We start from the raw sequence: 21922 nt of genomic DNA, 5'->3' as shown, positions 1-21922 counted from the left end.
TGGAACAATACGATAATGTATGGTTCCCCTAATGTATGTTACATGAGAACAATTTACTGGTATTGAACCGAGTGTATGCCACAGAACTGGATTTCTATGGTGTATGCGTGCATGTTGCCTTCATGTCAGAATAAGGAGAGTCAGAATAGCACCAACTCGCGAAATCCGCGAAAATAAAAACCTTGCAAAATATTCAGCGTACACCTACATTCGTGTACCTGCCAGTAAAAAAAAAAAAAAATAAAACAAAACAAAACAAAACAGAATACCCTAGTAAAACAAAAAATTAGAAGTTTGTATTTTCGGCCTCTAGAGGTCGCTTCACCGAAATTTGTCGCTATTTCCGATTGCCAACATGGCGAGCAGCAGACGATTTGTCAATTCCACAATGTGGAATCTAGATCTCTGTCGGAAATGTCAATTCGTCTGGACCATATTCATTATTGCGTTCTTGCTGCGACCGGCACAGGCATGGGATTCAGCTGATTTAGAATTGTTTGACTTAGTGGAAGAAGTTCAACAGAATTTCTACGATGTTCTCGGTTTAGACCAGGTGAGTTCTACGAGCGTCCTAAATATCATGTCCTGACGGCTTGCAGAAAATGTGAGCGGATCACGACTGGCAGCTCTTGCCGTACCTGTCGGCCGAGGCAACGTGAAAGTACCGCTTACGGCCCGATGGATCGTGTACTACCTGCTGTGCTGAGCTGTCGTGTCCGTTCGTCCGTGTGTCACACGTAACAATCAGCACAGTATTTAAGACTTAGTGCACCTCAACTTAGCTTTCATTGTGATTTTACAGATAGCTGGAAGTAAGGCCAGTTTCATGATTCATTGTTTGGTATCTTCAACTTGCAAAGAGGCAAACTTTGTTGGTAGTCTGTTAGGATAGGAATTTTACGTGCTAACAAGTTACAAAATAGGGGAAGAGTGGAGTGAAGTGGGATAAATATTCCATGTAACGTTAGACTATTAGACTCTTGTTAGAGGTATCTATTTACAGGTAATTTATACGTTGGCTAACTTAGACCTCTAACTTGTTAGAACACTAGTGATGATATGGCACTTATATTCAGATGGGACACTTGTGTCTCGGACCCGGGTTGTTAGATCATGAAGTTCATATTCCTACAAAAGGCTCATATTTGTGATATTATTGATTTTAAAATAAGCTTATTGAATTAAAAAAAGAAGTCAGTCTACAAAATGCAGAGACTCCAACTCTCCCGTTTTCGACGGGAGATCTCCCGCCGAAAACACATTTTTGCAAAATCTCCCGTTCTCCCGTTTGAGATCTAATTTCTCCCGCCCTGGCTCTTTGTCTCCCGTTGGAAGGGATTTCTTACTTATTTCTATCGTATGTTGAAAAAAATAAGCCTTAGATAGCACAAGAGAGCATCTAGAACCCTAGGAACTTCGCGCTTCGCACACATCAAGTTGGAGTCTCCCGTTTGCTAGGGGTTTCAGGCGGGAGAATCTCCAGATCAGAAGGTGCTTTGGGTTGGAGTCTCTGAAAATGGGGTGAATTGGGCCACCCCTTGGAAGGAGTGGGACAGGTAGTGAGAAGGACAAACAGCAACTATGATAGAAAAAATTACAAGCATGTGTCTGTGTCACCTTGTGTGGCAGTGTGTGTGAATATTTTAATGAAGAGTTTAATCGCAGGTGTGATACATGTATACATAATGCCAATGGTCCATCAGAGAAAACTACAATTAAAGGGCCTGAAATTTAAAGAAAAAAAGAAAAAAATCTGTGATATTTTCATCCCAAATTTTAATCGAGGGCCACCAAAAACAGCTCTGTGCTGGGCCACCATCTTTTAAAAGATGACTACCGCTAGTACCGGTGGCGGTATTTGTTGGTGGCCCAGATAGTTAGGCCTCCAAATATCTTTGTCGGGCTGCCAAAAGAAAAAACTTGTCTCAAGCCTTGTCTGATCCCAGTAACATTATGGAGAAGGCAACCCATTTGCAAAGTAAGATGCTCTATTCATGTCTCAAGTCCACTCAATATTTTGCATTGTATGCTTGCACATATGGTACATTGTACAAATGTAGGTTGATGATGTGCACAAGATTGGCTGAACAAAAAGGAATGCAAGTATTTAACAAACATGCAAACAAAACTTGGACTGGAACAAAATAAACTAAAACAAGATAGACAAAATAGAGAGGATGTGGAGAAAGCCCCTCTCATCTCAGACAGTGCATGTTTTGTTTTCTGTCAGCCATACAAATGTATGTGTCTGTTACCCATAATATTTTTCATTTTGCCATTGACGAAGATTCTACTAGGATTGAAAGCTCAGGCTCCATAAATTATCTTTTAAATTCACATTCAAACCCGCGTGATTACTAAATTTGTGGATACTGCAAATGTGACCCTGCACCACAAAACAAACAAAAAGTCGCCAGACATGAAATTTTACTTAAGAGCAGATTCTGAAAGAGCAGATGTTAAGCTTTAGAATGCGAACTCAAAGCAAATGGACTCTTCTAACCGATCTAAATAAAAAAAAATATTGGAAAGAAAGCACACACTCAGGAAAAGAGTGAACTGAGAAAAGAGGCTCTGAAGTACAGTGTCTATTCAAGCGCTCAGTCTTTACCAAGCTGAAAGATTCTGAAAGCGCAGATGTTAAGCTTTAGAATGATGTATTACTCAAAGGAAATGGACTTTTCTAACCTTTCTGAATAAAAAAAAAAAAATAAGAAAATAAAATATTGGAAAGAAAGCACACACTCGGGGGAAAAGAGTGAACTGAGAACAGAGGCTCTGAAGTACAGTGTCTATTCAAGCGCTTAATCTTTACCAAGCCCTTCTAGCTGTGTAACGAATGGGACAAAAGACAGGATGTAAGCCGCTGGAGTAACAACAATGAAGGGATTATCAGATCAAACTGAAATTAAGCATGGCTTATTAACACACTCTGTCCTTAATTAATGCCAACTTTTAAAGCAGTGGCATCATCCTTTCAAAAGATATAGGAGTTTAAAGTGGCAAATGTGTACAAGGTTTTTAAGAAATAAAAAGAGGACTCTAAAGACACACTTAATCACACTATTCTGCCAAAAAATGTTCGAGATAAACTGCTAGAAAACACACTTTCCAGCCCGTTTTATGATCCCAAATTTTAGCATAATGTAGAAGAAGACTTGCTCTTCCTGAGAAAGTTAAGATCGGCTTGTTTGACCCATTTCACCTATTTTTCAGTCCTTAGAACAACACAAAATCAGTGTGTGCGACTTTTTGTTTGTTTTGTGATGCACGGTCACAAATGATTGGTCAATTCAGTCCTTCCAGTTGGTTTTCATACATTGTGCAGTAGATGAACATGCTACTTGATGGTCATACAGAACTTTGAATTCCCCCTCCCCCCCCCCCCCGAAAAAGCAGAAGGTACATTGTAATTTACAAGAACAACAATAACAATAGCAAACTTAACCTGAATGTTGGACAAACCCATTCAGACTGTGTATGAAATAATGTAGCAGCGACACACAAAGATCTGTTCGATAAAAATCCACACAATGTCATTAAATTATCGTTTTAACAGGGTACCAGTCACTGAAACAAAGCATACTAATTAGCAGAAGATTTACAATCTCATTTTGATTGAATCCCTTTCCCTTCTTTCTGATTCTATCCTAGAATGCTAGTCCAGCAGAAATCCGCCGAGCATACCGTCGCCTCACGTTGCAGCATCATCCTGACAAGAACAAAGAAGAGGATGCTGAAGAAAAATTTAGAATGGTAAACTAATATGATTTTCTTTTTGTCCATAGATTTTTAGTCTATTCTGTAGATTACTATTTACATACATGATATCCTTTGACTGATCCCATGGCCAAATTTAAACAAGCTGATACCAGTATGGTACTAGTAGAGGAGTAGAGATCTCAAAGTTTTGATTCTTGAACAAACATGAAAATAATGCATTAATTATCTTTCTCTCCATTCGCCTTATAAATTGTAGTTTTATTGTCAGCTTGCATGTCTGCAACTTTCTTAGTATAGTATGGGGATGAGCCGCATGTGTGCTTTTGTATATGGGCACCTCAACTCTAAATGGTTGTGTATTTTATAAACATTTTAATTTCTTGTGATACATTGTAGGTCTCCCACCACATGCCAGAATTAAATTTGATTTTACAGTGACACACTACATCAAATTCTGATAACTTTTTTTTTTTTAATTACTTTTGACTCATTAAGACATGATTTCATTTTTCTAAATGTTCTTTTTCAGCTTGTAGCTGTCTCAGAGGTTCTTAGAGATGAAGAAAGAAGGCAAAAGTAAGTAATTATATCACAGGGAAAGAAGAGACAAATGTACATTGTGTATACCGGTAGAGATTGTGGAGCAGCTGAGCAAATATGACTGTATGAATACAGTGGTTATCAGAATAGGACTTTGTGTTTAAAGTTCATCAGGCCTCCCTTGCAAGATTAACAGATCTCATACAAAAAAAAAAAAAAAGTCAAAAACAAAAAGCAAAATGAAAGAACAAGTTCTCAAACTGTCCACCAGGTTGTTCACTTATGTGTGCATGTGTGTGTAATCTTCTGTTGTACATTAACTTGATGATTTTTTGGTCAGAAGCAGAAACAGATTCTAACAATTACAACAACAAACAAACAAACTCAAAAATTTGAGAAATGGGACTTGCCAGTTCTTTTATGATATTATCTCATGGACTAGAAAAAGCTGTAAGGAAATGGCTTTTAAAAACCTTTTATGTGCTTTGAGTGCAGATTGGCACAGAAAATCCCATAATCTTGTGCACACTGTGCAAAGTCCCAGGCACAGAAAGGGTTAAAACAGTTGTCGAGTTCAGAGATCTACTAGAGAAAGGTTTCAGGTAGAGTATGTTTTAAAGCATAGCAAGGCATTCACGTAACAAAATATGGCAGTGAAAGTGCAATTTCCCATGGATGTTATGTTGAACACGGGCAAATCAATAATTGCAGAATGGGATATGCCGTTTGAATTGACATGCATTTCATGGTTCATTACTTGCAGGCTCCAATTGGTTCCATAAAGATTTGCAATGTCTCACTATCCTGAAATATCGGGTTGACCATTGTGGCCCTACCATACTGCATTGATAGATTTATGCATATTAAGTAATTTTGTTCTTGTTTTTTTTTTTTTCATTCTGACTATATTTTAAAAACCTAGATGGCCATAAGGTGTGCACTTTAAAACACAGCAGGGGTGAGATAAGACTTTTTTTTTTTTTTTTTAGTTCAGGTTAGATTCTCAAAGAAATTCTCACCTTTACTTTAAAGTATAACTTCAATTCAAATGAGATGTTCCTATTCCACACCAACTGAGCGATAGCAATTCTATACAGTGGAATATCAAGTTTCCGCAAAGAGGCATTGAAGGGTATGGTCTATCAAACTTTGATAGACTAATCTTTTGTTCGCATGCATAATTCAATTGGGGTTCAGATAAGATGCAATAGAAACTGCTATCAAGGGATCGTGAAACTAGCATGTACCCATTTATAGGCCATTATGTACATTTTATTCATGGTAAGGTATCACTGCTATAGACTTTTGAAAAGTTCTCATAAGGTTTCATGCTGGCTTTCATGTGCTTTATAAGTGGAAATTGAGAGAAAAAAAAATGTGAGAAAAAAAGGTGTTCAAACATCTTTAAGAAATTATTTTGCTTTTGAGAAAGGGAAAAAAAATGTTAGATGGAAGAAAATCATTTAGAAGTGGTATACCTTGGGAAAGAAAAGAGAAATAGAAACCAGTACTTTTGAACACAAACACATATTGCCAGGCCTAACAAGAAATTAAATGATACCCAAATGATTTTTGTGATGCAAGGTCACATATCTCACAGAAGTGTGATGTGAATAGTGTGCATATTATGTCATTATACACAATTTGAATATCCTGTAACATGTACATTATAAGTCAGTAATTGAAATACAATGTACACGTAGGTTATAGAGAGAATTTGCAGAAAGAAATGAAAAATATGTTCTTGGCGTTTGCCAGGCTCTGAATGTCGTGAAGGTGAGAAGATATTCCAAGACATTTTTCCAAGCAAGGAAATACAAATCTTCTGAAAGTCAAACCTGTCGCCTACCGTATATCGGGCGGCAGTACTACAGCAAGACAAAACTATGCTAAGGGAAGGCTGCAGTGAGCGATAACCAACTGGGCATAGTCTTTGTTGCGATCTTGTGCCCGTACGTGTATGTCACTAGCTTGATTTTAAATGATGGTGCAACACAGCCACAAAAAGTTGATTGAGTCAATTTCCTACTAAGCCTTGAGAAATTCATATACCGACGGTACATGTTATGTCTTTGTTTTTGGTTGGCAATGTCAATTTCTAGTTTGTAGTTAGTATATTGTGAGGAGTTGGTCTTTTAAAATCATAGCCTGACATTTCGGAAGAGGAAACTGAATGAAACGTTTTGCTTTGTCTGTATAGACTCATGTTTCTTCCTTTACCACTGTTTCCCCTCCCCCCCCCTTTTTTTTTGGGGGGGGGGGCTCATGAAACTCATGGAAATATGAATAAAAACCGTACAAAGTTTTTAAAACAGTATTAAATACATAGTATTGATACTTTTAATAATCATGAAGAGAGTGTGCTCAATATCTATGCGAAGCAATACTATAAGATATTAAATATAAGATATTCCCAAATTTTTAACCAACGATTAGAATTGATTCTGTTATCATGATGATTATGGTGACAGATACGATGAGATTCTGGAGCATGGACTTCCTGACTGGCGACAGCCGGTGTTCTACTACCGGCGAGTGCGTAAGATGGGCCTCCTCGAACTCACCATGCTGCTGTCTGGTATCCTGACGGTCGGTCACTACCTGGTCTTGTGGTCCATGTACTTTGAAAGGAAGCTGGAGCTGGTAAGTGGAGTATTATTCATGGGAAAACCCTTTGCCCTGGCATGTCCTTGTGGCTCCGATTACTAGTACAGTATTTCATACATGTAGAGCTTATGTACCTGCATAGAAGATGTATGTATGTATGTATGTATGTATGTATGTATGTATGTACAGTGTATGTAATTGTGTTGTTTGTACGTATGTATAGTATGTGATTGTATACAGTATTTGAATATAAATGTGTACAGTCATATGTAGGCCTATTTATGAATCTTTGTATACGTGTAGGGGGCCTACATGTATTTATGTTTGATTGCAGTATACCAGTATGTACAAGTATACAATTTGCAAGTTGTATAAAAGTACCGGTATGTCTGTATGCTGTGCATACAATGTTCTTTGAAAAACCTGTATAGTGTTTGAATACAGTATGTTTATCAGGTACATACATGTACATGTGTGTACAACGTATTTAGTATGTGTATAATGTGTGATCTGAAGACTAATCTGGTGAATTGTATGTGTTCTTCCTTTTTTTTTCCAGCTTTAACACATCATTTTGTATCATCTATAGGTACTGGAGGTCTTACATGTATTGCTATATCAGTGTCAAGTGTCAGCACAGGATAACCAATACTGGCAGGGGTGCCGGATGCAGTTATGTTTTCATGTTGTCCATCTGTCCCAGATCTCGTTTTATGAATGAAGGTAAACCCAATGAGCAATGTGGATTGAGTGAAAGCAGCAACAGTAGTAGAACACATCAGTGAAAGTTTGAGGAAAATCGGACAATCGATGCAAAAGTTATGAATTTTTAAAGTTTTGGTGTTGGAACCGCTGGATGAATAGACTACTACAGGATATGACGTATTAGTGGACAACAATACAAAGAAAATATAAAGGAAATTCAACAAAAATTCACTTTTCTAGAATTATGAAAGAGCAATGGACCAACCCTCTTTCAGAAAGCAGGGGGAATAATTGCTACCCTTAACATATGTCAATATCAAGTTGATGGAATTTGTAATTTTTATGTAAAATGGATTTTTGTAGAATTTTCTTTATGTTTTCTTGGTATTGTTGTCCACTCATACGTCATAACCTCTAGTAGTCTCCTCATCCAGCGGTTCCACAACCAAAACTTTAAAAATTCATAATTTTTGCATCGATTGTCCGATTTTCTTCAAACTTTCACTGATGTGTTCTATTAATGTTGCTGCTTTCACTCAATCCACATTGCTCTTGGGGTTTATCTTCCCTTTAAGAAAAGTGGTTGACCGGATTTTTAAAATATTTTCATAAATTCTTTTGTACGTGGTCCAAGTGTAGTACATGAGGTCGTCGATTGAGAATGATAAGGGCGTTGAGTTGTCAGTAAACCCATAGTGTTCAAGACAACTTAACGCCCTTCTCATTCTCAACAGACGAGGTGTAGATGTGCTGGTTAGATTCTGAGTGAAATCTGTTTAGGATGTTGGTCAATACTTACCAAAGTTGTTCAGAAACATCAGCATTCAAGGGTAACAAACTTCCTTGAAATGTTATTGAAGGGCCGTGTGCTTGTTGCTGACAAACATGCTGTAGTGATGGCGTGCGAAGCGGATGCATCCCAGACGACCCTGCTACAGTAGAATTGACAGTTTCGGTTTCTTTCGTTACCACAGTGCATGAAAGAGAAATGAAGTGTGTATAACTGATACCGGTACTTTCAGATCACTTTCTCTTGCTGGTCAATGAGGAATTTTCCAAGCAAGGAACCTCGAAGTACAGTCAACCTTGCCTACAGATGTGGAATCTATTTGGACTGAAGAAATAGCTTCGACTTAGAGTAAACTCAACTTATGAGGGATTATAATCAATAAAATATAAAGAGGATGTGAAAAGACCTTCGACTTAGGCGATTATTCGACTTATGCGAGGTCAACTTGATACCCCGTTGAGGATGAGTCCAGAATATACTCGGGCAAGCGTCGATGGGAAATGTGTGTTTGTTGCAAAATCAGTCCATCCTCAACGGATTAAAAAATAAAGCAAGGTTAACTGTATTCACTCCAGAATGATGATTGTGTGATAAATGTTGACAGTTTTGCTTCAAGTACGCAGCGTTTGTTTGCTAACGATAGACATTTACAGCAAAAGGGATCTATCTGAGAACCTTCTTTGTGTATTTATTATGTGGGTATAGAATTTAACAGACAAGTAGCTACACACAATTCATATTTTGTGTTTGTTGTCTGGATTTGATACATTTTGGCAAGTGTATACATTATCCATATTAGTGGTGAAAGTGAGAAATACAATGTATCTGTATACCCAAGGAAGTGAAGCATATAAGAAACATCAGGTACATTGGGTAGATGCCTTTTTATCTGATCTTCCCATTAGGAAGCACTTATTAAGCCAAAGAGAATAAAAAAGAGCAAAAAAGCCAACAGGCAGGCTAGCAGTCAGGTGACCAATGAGCCGGCAGCCACCCCGTCACCCGAGGATGACCCGACCTTTGTCCCCAAGCCCGTCCTCGCAGACCTCCTCCCATGGAGGTTGGGATGCGCCGTTCTCTCGATGGTGCGCGGCCTCCCGGGCGCATCCCGCGGTCTGGTGGAGAACTGGAAGGCAAGGAGGAAAGGGAGAGGAGAAGATTTGAAGGAGGAAGAGGACGAGGAGGAAGAGGAGGAGAGGGAGAAGGACAGAGGAGGGCCGAGGGAGAAGCAGCGTCTGAATCCAGCCCTGTATGATTACGACCGCTCCATCGGGGCAGCAGTGACGATGGCCACCGGCGATGGAGTCTCGTTGTCCAATGGTGATGTTACATCCAACCAGCAGAACAGCACAGATATGACCCAGGTTTGTCCGTTGGAGAACAATCCAATGTTGAAAGTTTTGTGTTGTATGAATGCAGCAAAACTCAAGTAAAACAATGTTTTAAAAAAAAAAAAAAATTACTGGAACCTTTATCACACTGATTTGATGATGGAAATGGTACATCGGGATGTTTTGGTAAAAAAAGAAGCAATGTTATGTTTCACTTTGAAAAATATAGGTGTCATTATTTGAACCTTCTCCATGAAAGTAATGAGAGGAATATGTTTTATTGAAGTGCACGTAGGGTAGAATGTATTGCATGGAGGGAAATGGAGAGATGGAAGAAGAGTGGTTCTGTAATGACTTCTCATACTTTTTCTTATTCATGTTGAAAAGACACGCACTTATCGAGGAGATGTGGTTTAATAGAATGAAAGGTATAATGTCTGCTGTTGCTGTAACAACTACATAGCTTTCAACCCCCCCCCCCCAAAAAAAAAAGATACCAACATAATATTGAGATGGCAATTAAGTTGCACTGCTCTAGATAATGGGATATCATGTGAATGTGATCGCGTAATCACTTGGAGTTGCATACAAGCATCAGAGTCTGTTTTTCCCCTTATTAATATTATTGGTAGAACCTGGACTGGTCAACATATGAAGTGTCCTGCCTTGTGAAGTGCATGTCCAAGTATCCCGGAGGAACTACGGACAGGTGGACGAAGATTGCCACAGAGCTCAATAAACCTGTAGACATGGTACGTTGGAGTAGTATGTAGATGATCCAGACTCCAGTAAATCTTTCACTCTGCTTGAGTGTAACACATGTCCTCTAAGCTACGTGTATGGCTAAAAATGTCAATGTGTGTCTGCATGTGAGCAGATTTGGGGTTTAACCCTTGCTGTGTTTGGTTTGCCTATTGCCACATCCACTGAAGTGCTTTCCTCAGTGATAGGTACATGTATGGAAACTAACAGTACATGAATTGAGATTGCCTAATCTCCTTAAAGGGAAGGTAAACCCAAAGAGCAATGTGGATTGAGTGAAAGCAGCAACATTAGTAGAACACATCAGTGAAAGTTTGAGAAAAATCAGACAATCGATGCAAAAGTTATGAATTTTTAAAGTTTTGGTGTTGGAACCGCTGGATGAGGAGACTACTAGAGGATATGACTTATGAGTGGACAACGATACAAAGAAAATATAAAGGATATTCAACAAAAATTCACTTTTCTAGAATTATGAAAGAGCAGTGGACCAACCGCTTTCAGAAAGCAGGGGGAATAATTGCTACCCTTAACATATGTCAATATCAAGTTGATGGAATTTGTAATTTTCATGAAAAATGGATTTTTGTAGTATTTTCTTTATATTTTCTTGATATTGTAGTCCACTCATACGTCATAACCTCTAGTAGTCTCCTCATCCAGCGGTTCCAACACCAAAACTTTAAAAATTCATAACTTTTGCATCGATTGTCCGATTTTCTTCAAACTTTCACTGATGTGTTTTTCTAATGTTGCTGCTTTCACTCAATCCACATTGTTCTTGGGGTTTATCTTCCCTTTAATCCATATTTTGTCGTCGTGGCTTTCTCGTCAGACAAAGACACATTACTGCACCTGAGTGGGCTTGCTAGCTTTACAGCAAGGTCAAGTTTTGATGGCTTACCGAATGCAGATGAAAAAGCATAGCAAAATGAATGACTTGGCACATAAAGGGTTAAACCAGAGCTGGGATAGGGATTTCAACCTGTGGAGATCATGCAGTGTTGTTGTGCATGTTAGGGAAGGCTTTATACAGTGTATCACATGCAGGACAGATGTTGATATGCCATGATTTGTGTTATGTTCCTCTGCATGTTTCTTATAAATATTGTTGCTCTGTTTTGTATAGATGTTTGCTCTCAATCATTTCTATCAACATATCTTCGCTGGGGTGACAAGACGTATCTCAAATTTTGGTGAAAATGACTTTTTTGGATTAATGGTCAGATAATCATGTCTTGTCCAAATCCTAGCTGTCTTACCCCCAAAATGAAGCCACCACGGCATGGCAAAGGAAAGTCTATCCCATTTGATAGTTCTTTGGTTGCAATGTTTTTTGTTTGTTTGTTGTTTGTTGTTGTTGTTGTTGTTTTTGCTCTCTTTAACAGTTTTTAAAGTTTGTCTTACCTGGGAGAGTAATTTGATTTTATCAATTGAAAACTGACAATTCATTTTGGCTTACTCTTAGTGGGTTTTGAGCCAGGCGGTCACTAAGTATACGCATTTTTTAGGAAGAGAGAGAGAGAGAAACTGCTTGTAATAGGCAAACTGATTTCCATTGCTATTTACAAGAGATTTGTTCCCAAGGACAAATGAATAGACAGATGAACAAACAAACAAACAGACAAAATTCAAATACCAAATTCACCTCTTGACTATTTTTGTCATTTCTCCATTGTTATGATCCAGTCTTCTTTCTTTCCTTTTTTTTTTTGTGTGGCAGGTTACCAAGAAAGCCAAACAGCTGAAGACCCAAAAATTTGCAACAAATGTTGATGCAGCATATCAAGGTAAACAAGCACCTTCCTTGTTGTTGCATGTTTAGTGCGTGATGCATTGGAAGTAATTCAGTGTTTGAGGAAAATTGTTGCGCATTTATAAACTCTCATCTTTTAATTTTTCCCATGGCATTCATGGTAAATGTATGCAGGGTGTCATAAAGCCCTAACCTATGCAATATCATGTTTCAGTGTGGACAAGTCTTTCAAATTCATGGCTTTAACTGTGCTGGTGTACCAGATTAAACCCGGAGTTAAAATGTCTTTTTCGTCAGTGAAGTACAAGTGTATGGTATCCCATAGGGAAGGGATTCATCAAAAAGTAAGTCCCCATAAATTGGTCAATATGGGAAATTCATGATTACTTTGAAGGCAACATGTCATATAAAAAAAACAAAAAACAAACAGAGTTTCAGAAGTCTCATTTTCTGTGAGGTCATGAAAGAGTATGAACTCTCAAAGAGCTGGGACATTTGATAGACATAAATATAGTGAAGATTTGTGAAATTGTTTTTAATTTTTCCCAGCCTGACAAGTCCGACAATGTAGTCTGTTCATAGTATACAATGTATCTTGTATAATTATGTAAGTGAAGGTCATAGTACTGTATACGCCGAATATTTCGCGAGGGTTTTTTTTTTTCGCAAATTTCGCGAGTCGGGTGCTATTTGCGAAATTAAAGATGCGAAAATATTGACTCTGATCCTGATGTGAATGTGACATACGCGTGTACACTTCTCCGTTCAGTGCAGGACTCCACGATCGCGAATTTAACCACTCGCGAAATCGTCGGGAATTCCGGTTTCACGAAAATTTAGACTCGCGAAATATATGGCGTATACCGTATATCTTTCCATTCTAACTTCATAAATGGTATTATTTGTGAACTCATAAAGTTGATCTTTTTTCATTAACCCGTTGAGGACGAGTCCCGAGTATACTCGGACAGGTGTCTATGGGAAATGCGTGTTGTAGCAAAATCAGTCCGTCCTCAACGGGTTAATGAATATCAATTTTGGTGCTCCTCTTGGTTTCATGCTTACAAAAAAAAAAAAAAAAAAGGCAGAGTCACTGCACACTTAGTGTTTGCTTGCTCTTAGCTCTGTTCTAGCTAATGCGTGTACTGAAAGAGTTTGCGTGTGTGTGACTGTTTCATGCTTTGAGCATGCATTTTATATTCAATGTGAGGGACACTGTCTCTTATTCCCTTAGACCCACCTGTATAATATTTTGGCTGTCATCTCGTAGGTATAACAGGCGGTGTTAGCCATGCGGTCACCAGCAAGAAAAGTGGACTGACCCTGTCGGAGGACATCACCACGCTCTCGGCCAGTGAGTGCGACGACCTTCAGTCAGAGGGCTCTGCGGCGCCCTCAGGCAGTGAGAAGCGGAAAAGGCCCACAAAGCCAACGAGGAATGTGGACAGGACACTTATGATTTCCCAACAGTCTGGTAGTCAGGACCACAATGATATGATAGCGGCAAAAGATGAGGGCCGTGCAGACGATCAGGATGTTGGTATGTGTTGGGTCCCCAGACCACCAGAGCTGCCTACCAGCATGTTGTTATGATATTGAGTACCAGTATAACCTTTTCTTCATCAAATACAAGAAAATAATTTTTCAGGTCAAGCAACCCAGCAAGATGAAAACTTGGTAAGCCAATTAATAGAGTAAACACAACAGCATAAAAGCATAAAAATGGGACATTTTGATTATTCATGTACGCACACGTATGTCAAATACTTCTTCGACAGTACATTGCAGGATCTTCCAATTCTTGCCACTGCTAACTACTCCATCCACTATGAGAACTTAGCTCATGCATCTTTAGTTGAGTTTATCAACTTGAAGTTGTACATAATACAAGTGTTTCTAATTTGTGGTTTGTGATACATATCATTTCAGACACTCTGGTCCATTCTGGTGTGGAGAGTTGTGCGTGGACGCAGCGACAGCAGAAAATCCTGGAGAAAGCCATGCAGGTCTTCCCCCGAGGCAGCGAGGGCCGATGGGACAAAATTGCAGACACGGTGCCTGGCAAAACAAAGGTACAGGAAACAATTTTCTCAGATCCTCATCCTACTGTTGCATCACTCCAAACTGTTGATGCCACATATTTTGTGAGCATGATGATATTTTCGCGAGTCGGGATTTGTAAGATGATCTATCGATCGCGTTTGATTAAGTTTGCGATTCAGGACTGTCTCAAAAACTTTCACAGAGAAATCATTTTCTTATCAGATATATTCTTCCATTACACCACCATCAACATCAAAACATCACCTTCAAATGAGTAGGAGTGGTGGTTTTTTTGTTGAAAACAAACAAACCAACAATACACAGGAACTGAAACAGGAAAATGTTGCTTTTGTGAGATACAAATGTTTTGTAGGAAGCAAAATCAACTCATCAACACTATATCAACACATTTGTTTGTGAATGTCTGCATATAATGTGTGTGTGTGTGTGTGTGTGTATGGGGGGGGGGGGTTACAGTGTACACGTATGTGTTATTTGGGAATGAACTCTTGTCAAAGCAGTCTGTAGTTGCTTTTGGAGAGAAACATTGTTTTAGACCACTCAGTGACCCCCTATATAGACCTCCCAACTATTCTGTCTTTGGAGAAAAGATTCTGACTATTGACCATTCCCAGCTCTTGTTTCAGTAGGAGTTTCCTTTTTTTCTTGACAAAATTACTACACACTCCCTTCTGCTCTTTTTTTTTTTTTTTTTTTTTTCTAAAGCCAAATCATCCCTACTTTTCAGTCAGAAAGGTTGGGAAGTCATATCAAATTTGTACTCTCCATCTCTTACTGTGAAATGTGTATCAGTTTGAAAGGAATATGCTGTTGAGGTTCCAACCCTTGGCTATCAACCAAGCATATCACTCAAGCCTGCAGCACACTATATGACTCACGACTATATGTCCATTTACCTTAAGACCTTAAGACCTAGTTGTACAACCTGCCAACACACACTATACAACCTGACCTTACGAGTAGACTTACAACTGTTCTGTCTTCAGTACATTTTACCAATGAGTATTAAATTGCATGCAGTGCGTGCACTTGCATTTTACTGTATTGTGAATGGCTGAAAGCCCACGACCTGTCGCAGAAATTCAACATGTCAAATCTCTACAGCTGGCGCTAAGACCCAGTCATACGACTGGAAACTGGCAAGACTTTGACGTCACACTTCCAGTCTTAAGGTGGTACGACCGGTCGGATCGTATAGTGTGCAGCGGGTTTTACACGTACATATATTCAGTAATTGTGACAGGGAGAAGAAAAACTGAGGACCAACTATAACTGAGCCTTTAAATACCTACTTTGTACATGTAGGACCAGTGGGGCAAGTGTAGAAGTATGTAATGAGCATGCCAATGTTCAGGATAAGTTGATGGTCCAGTCATAGCAGTGTGATAAGGAGATTTAGATCCCTCAGCATGCACAATATTGAGTGATTCAGTGTACTCATGTAGACAATGAACATGACAGACTCTTTTCTCACAAGTGGAAATACTAGAGATTAGGTTTACTAGATCAATTATAAGCAAGTGGCTAGGAATATCCAGTTTTGATGAGCTAAACATTAACCAAAATCTTGTCTAAGGAAATCTGGCCAAAACTGAAAAATCCCATCTGGTGCCCACTAACCTGGTATTGTTATGTTTGTGTGTGTGTGTGTGTGTGTGTTTTTGTGGTTTTTTTTTTTTTTTTTTTTTTTTTTTTTTTTTTTTTTTTGTTTTGCGCAAGATTGCATGTAATGAGGAACACATATATTTCCTTTTAATAGAAATTCAGGCAAAAAGTTAATCTTAATGTGAACAGTCAGACCGTGTTTCAACTTCAGCAGTGTGGGAAAAAAAAACACATTTAAGCGAAACAAAATAGACAAGATTGTATCATTTGCATGAGTTTGTGTTAATCGCACGAATCCAAAAGTATAAATAGCGGGTGTGAAGTCTGCAATATATTGGGTCGTTCAGTTTAGATCATTTGTTTGTTGCGTTTTCGTTTTACAGGCACTTGTCACGGAGTGGATGTTGTGTGTTGCTTTATGATTGGCTTGTATTGTCATTCAAACAGGAAATGTCTGCTATCAAACGAAAGTGGAGTTGCATGAAGTGATATTCACTCATTTCAAGAGGTGCTTAAACTATTTAAAGATTCACACTTAATGGGTCAGAAGAGGCTCTTTGGAGATGTGCGTATGTGTTGCACACACTATCATGTGTGTGCCCGAACACATGGATGACAGTTACACATTGTGTGACCATTTAATATTCAAATCATAGACAGGTCTGAGAGTGTTAGTAGGAAGGTAACTATGGAATGCTTAACCCATGAGGTTTGGGCAAAATTCTATAGTTACTGCATGCATACAATTCCTTTTGACGCACAAAAAGATGTGTACATCTATTCATTTGTTTTGTAGAACAGTGACAATTTTTTCCTGAAACTCATTGTTTGTATCATATTTCTGACAATTTGCAAGTCTCTCCTTTTGGCTTACCATAGATGAAACCATGCATCAGTTTTGACTGATGCGTGGTACTGATGCATGGCTGACCATCTCTTGCCAAGTGTACGAGACCGGCCGATGCAGTCATCTTTTGCTTTTAATGATAGTGTGCAAATACTTGCCAGGTGCACAAACTCTTTGTTTACCACGTCTACTACCAGTGATCGAGCGTACTGTCAGTAAAAATTGATACGTTTTGGTGCAAAATCCCTCCAAGGTCTTGATGGGTAAAAATGTGTACAAACATTTTGAATTTTTCATTTGCCCCCGTCTCTTTGTCTCTAGGAGGAGTGTATAGCGCGATACAAGGAGTTGGTGGAGATTGTCAAGCGGAAAAAGAAGGGCCCTGTCCAGAGCTGATAGGAAGAGGAGTCATTGGATGTGATTATGCAATGACGTGTCACAAGACCCCTGCGCCTGATGTGGACAACACTTTTTTTTTTTTGACTGAGGCTCATCATTCCCCGTGCCTTGTTTCAACTCATTTATGTTGTGTATCAACTGCCACAGAGGACCTCTACCATTGTGATTCTTTCTTCTTCTTCTTCTTCTTTTTTTTTTTGTTTCTCTTTCCTTTAAATAGGCTTTGTGCTGTTATGATTTGATCGTGTACCGTGGGTAAACTGTACTTGATATGTAACTGATTATAAGACGTGGTGAAGGTCACATTAGTTGGAAAAATCCTTCGCTGTCATTTGCGTCAATTGTACAAAACGTACCTTTTTTTTCATCATGCTTCGTCGTCATGTTCTTTTCAGTTCTTTGTGCAAGTCTCCTGTTCTCTGTCAAATCGTGGATGGGGGGGGGGGGGTTGAGGGGAGTGGGGAGTGCACGCTGTGGAGTCAACCATGCAAGAATAGTTCAGGCAGCCTTCTTTTTTTCACTCTCTTTCCTCCTTTAATTTGCCTGTGGTCTTATATTATTATGACATTGAGTAACAAAAGGTTGATCACTGCAGCATAGCAGAAACTTGGCTAGAACTTGCACCATTTTCTCTTTAATACATGTATGTGTGTGTCATCATAACTACATAATGTACAAGGGCAAACTATCAGCAACTGAAATTCGAAACCTGACCTTGCAAACTCTTTCCTTGAGACTCGAAACCGGGTTGCAGTCTCACTGTATTATATCTTCTCTAACCTAAACTGGCAGATCAAATGTGCGGTGTAAAGGGAGATAGAAACTACTTCATCAAATGTTAAAGAGCATACAATTTTAAGAGGAATTCAATGTTTATTTAATGGCCGAGTTGTCAAAAATTAAAGTAGTAAAATCCAGTGATCCTAATAAAAGGTGGCTTCCACCTTTTATCATTAAACGTATCGCTTTGTTTTGGATATCTCAACCATTTCAAAAGCAATTTTCATCAAATAAACTTTGAATTCCTCTCTAATAGAAATACATGCTCTTTCATATTTAGTAGGAGGTTTTTCATTATCTCAAATAATCATCATTAAAAAATGTTGGAAACCTGAAGCCCCATCTCAAACGAAACTATACTATCCCTTCAATCACCCAGGAAGTGCAGCAAAACCTTGTTTTATGCAAAGTTAAAGGAATTAGTATATTGGTGAATACATGTACAGTTGAATCAACACCAAATGGCAGTCAGTGTTTGTGTAAAGTGCATGGCCAACAATGTTAGCATGTATTCTTGCATGAGGAATCGGTGCTTTACCTACACTTGATTTCATACTGTAACTGATAGTGCATGCTCCATCATGCATTATTTTAGACTATGTGCCTCTTCCAAATGCATGTACTGCCCCCGGGCATTTCTAGTTCATACTAGCATTTGTTTGATAGGCCTTCACGAAATACAATGCACTGGAGAAAATCAAGGATTTTTGAGGTGAATGTATTCTAGATCATACATTAAAATGTGTGATATTCCCCTTGTGCAAACCCTCCCTTGTAGAAGGGACCTAGTCTTTATCTCCTACAGTGGGAAATGAATAACAGTAGCGGCTATCCAGACATTTTTGACAGTGCTTGTGATCTCTTCTGCTCTCTCTCTGTATGTCTTTCTTTCCTTCCTTTACTTAAAAGAGTATCAATTCAACAATGTGAGATAACTTTCACTTCTTACTGTTCATCGATGAGGTTTCACATCTGCATTCTATAAAACCACAAAGTAACCACAATATGTATGTATGTATGTTTGTACGTATGTATGTACAGTATATACATTGTAATATGCCTATTTTAGATGGTCTACATAAATACTGGTCAGTGATTGGTCATGATGCAATCTGATGACAAATGCAGCTAGGATCAAAATCACTGAATTGCAATCAGTGGTGTCTTGTCAGGTTATATATTCTCAAGGAATTGACTGCCTGGGGACAGGACTAGAATGCAGTGATGTATTTTTGTAGACCATACATATAGGCCTACTGTATACGCCAAATATTTTGTGAGGTTTTTATTCGCAAATTTCGCGAGTCGGGTGCTACTTGCGAAATTAAAGACACGCGAAACTATTGACTCTGATCCCGATGTGGATGTGATGTACGCGTGTACATTTCTCCGTTCAGTGCAAGACTCCACGATCGCGAATTTAACCACTCGCGAAATCGTCTGGAAATCCCAATTCGCAAAAATTTAGACTCGCGAAATATATGACGTATACAGTAGTATACAAATATTCAATTTCTATGAGTGCGATGGTTCTGAATATTTCATGAGCATGCAAGTTTAACCATTCTATTCAACGACGTGAAGCGGAGTTGAATAGAGTGGTTAAACTTTCACCAAATGTAATAGTCGAACCGCCGCACGAATGATAAAACATTGAATATTTGTTTTATACAACACATGATGTAGGCCTGGTTCAGACCAAAATAGATCTAATTTTAAGCCTATCTACGGTAGGAAGAGGATTTATAACAGTTGGCCTAGATCTACTATAGATCTGGCTCTCAGTCTTAATGCTTTATGATATATCCTTTACGATACATCGATAACGATCTTTATGATCTATTGACCTTGCGCGACTGGCTCACTTGATTTACCATTCAATAGACATCAACTGCACTGCCATTAAGAGCGAGCGTGGGATAGCCGATTCTTCTGAATGTCATGTGACCCATATTCCTCCAATCAGATGGCAAGGATCTATACATGTGTTGTATAATTTGACATACATGTATACTCTATTGCCTCATCGTTTCTACAACATTTGACAGTCCCTTGGGAATGATTTTTCCCCGAGGCAGTAATTCTATAAAAACTCATCACTGTGTCCTTTTGGAAAATATAATTATCTCTTTGGGGAAAATATAACTCCAGCAGGGATGTCAAGTATTACACCTCTTAAAAGGCAGTGCAAGTATATGGATGTACATGCATACATTAAATCTAGTACAGACACAAAGACAAAGTGGAATACCAATAAAATAATGTAACGCTTTAGACAGGAGTGAATAATACATTGAAGATCTGGTAACATGGAGGAGACCACACAATGGGAAATGCTGGCCAACTTGGATATATCCATTATCCCCATTTGATGACGGCTTTATTGTATGCAGCCTGTAGACATGAGCTGAATGCTACCGAAGAGTGTACGCTTCGGTGCAAATATGTACTCGCCGGTGCAAATATGTACTCACCGACGGGCAGTTGTATTTTAGTACGCCTGCACTAGTCATGGTTTTTAATGTACCCGGTGAGCTGAGGATTGATTCAACTAGGCCAACCTTCCCACCTCACAGCCTCCCCACACTGCCAAGTCTTAATTTAATGACGCATAGAAAAACTGACACAATTAAAGCCAGTGCTAACAGCTTAAGAGTGTATAGCATTGTAAAGTCAAAGCATTAGTTGTACCAAGATATGAAGTTTTATTGCAAAATGAGCTAAGCGCCAGCTTTAAGCATTTCAAAGTAAGTCCATGATCAGATAGAGCAAAATTGAACCTTTCCAGGAATACCTCACTTGTGGCTTAAAGGGATCGTATAGTATTGGTTGAGACCTAATTTCAGGTTTCAAACATTTTTTGGTGAGATAATGAGAAACCTCTTACAAAATATGAAAGAGCATGTAATTCTATGAGGAATTAAACATTTATTTGATGAAAATTGGTTTTGAAATGGCTGAGATATCAAAAAAAGAGTGATTCTAATAAAGTGTGGGACCCACACTTTATAACGATCGCTTTGTTTTACTTTGTTTTTGGATGTTCCAGTAATTCCAAACCCGATTTTCATCAAATACACTTTGAATTCCTCTTAAAATGGTATGCTCTGTGTATATCATAAGTGTTTTCTCTGTATCTCCCAAAAAGTTAAAAGCCCAATTCTCATCTCCACCAATACTGTACTATCCCTTTAACAAGGAATATTCTAGAAGTTATGATTAAAAATATCCTGTATTCTCTTATTATTTTTATTGTTCTTTAGCAGCTTTAATCACAAATATCTTAACTTAACAAGAATAGAGTTCGCTCGTTTTGCGATGAAACTCTTCATATAGTGTACATGTTGCACAGACTCTGTAAAGTGTGGTAATAGCTGAGATTTTCTTTTATGCTGCTTAATGTGAATGTTTGCCATGGTTCACTGACTGTTGCTCATCAAGCGCAGACTATTGAGTATTTATTTCTTTGTTTTCCTGAAGAGACTACATTGGACAATCTGCTTCACCCGATTTGGGCTCTGCTCTTTGTGAGAATCTTATACATGCCTGGATTGGTAATATTCCCCAGTCAAGAAACCAATCAGAGCCTATTGTTTGTGAGAAAAAATTCCTTGAATTGTCTCCTTTAGCAGGAAAATGTTATCAGAAGAGATAAACACAGAAATAATTCTGTCACATGTTGATATTGATGGGATGTCTAAAAAGAAAAAGTAAACAAAACAATAGTACACTGTATGACCAAAACAAGCAATATATTTATTTTCTGTACAATGACAAATACAATGTATGTTTCAATACGTTTCTGTTGGAATTATGCCCCCATTTATTGTTGCAGATTCCATTTTTTGTTTTGTTTTTAGATATGAACATCTAGAGTTGCGACTTGTTAGCATTACATGTAGTGAGTTATATGTAAATTGCCTTGCCTTGCCCAATTTAGCATTTCTTTTGCTTTTTGTTAGAAGCAAAACTTGAGTTAGGTGAAGAGAGTGTATCTCCAAGGCAGCATCTAG

The 21922-nt window shown here is 38.4% G+C and overlaps 1 protein-coding gene across 1 annotated transcript; it reads left to right on the top strand.

Moving 5' to 3' along the window:
* The first annotated feature begins 357 nt into the window (after window positions 1–357).
* On the top strand, window positions 358–17314 carry LOC140243824 (dnaJ homolog subfamily C member 1-like). Its single transcript, XM_072323492.1, has 10 exons — window positions 358–553; window positions 3655–3756; window positions 4253–4299; window positions 6735–6906; window positions 9271–9729; window positions 10329–10448; window positions 12182–12248; window positions 13485–13754; window positions 14144–14286; window positions 17052–17314. Exons 1-10 carry the CDS (start codon window positions 389–391, stop codon window positions 17124–17126), a joined length of 1620 nt encoding a protein of 539 aa, XP_072179593.1. The 5' UTR covers window positions 358–388; the 3' UTR covers window positions 17127–17314.
* Window positions 17315–21922: the final 4608 nt, after the last annotated feature.

Source organism: Diadema setosum, chromosome 20 (assembly GCF_964275005.1).
Source record: "Diadema setosum chromosome 20, eeDiaSeto1, whole genome shotgun sequence".
Taxonomy (NCBI): Eukaryota; Metazoa; Echinodermata; class Echinoidea; order Diadematoida; family Diadematidae; genus Diadema; species Diadema setosum.
Note: the sequence above shows the minus strand (reverse complement) of the source record. Positions and strands in the feature narration are given on the sequence as shown.

Coding starts and splice junctions, on each gene's coding strand:
- LOC140243824 (XM_072323492.1), top strand. CDS start 389: ATGTGGAATCTAGATCTCTGTCGGAAATGTCAATTCGTCTGGACCATA. Junction 4,300..6,734: donor GATGAAGAAAGAAGGCAAAA/GTAAGTAATTAT, acceptor TTATGGTGACAG/ATACGATGAGATTCTGGAGC. Junction 14,287..17,051: donor CGGTGCCTGGCAAAACAAAG/GTACAGGAAACA, acceptor CTTTGTCTCTAG/GAGGAGTGTATAGCGCGATA.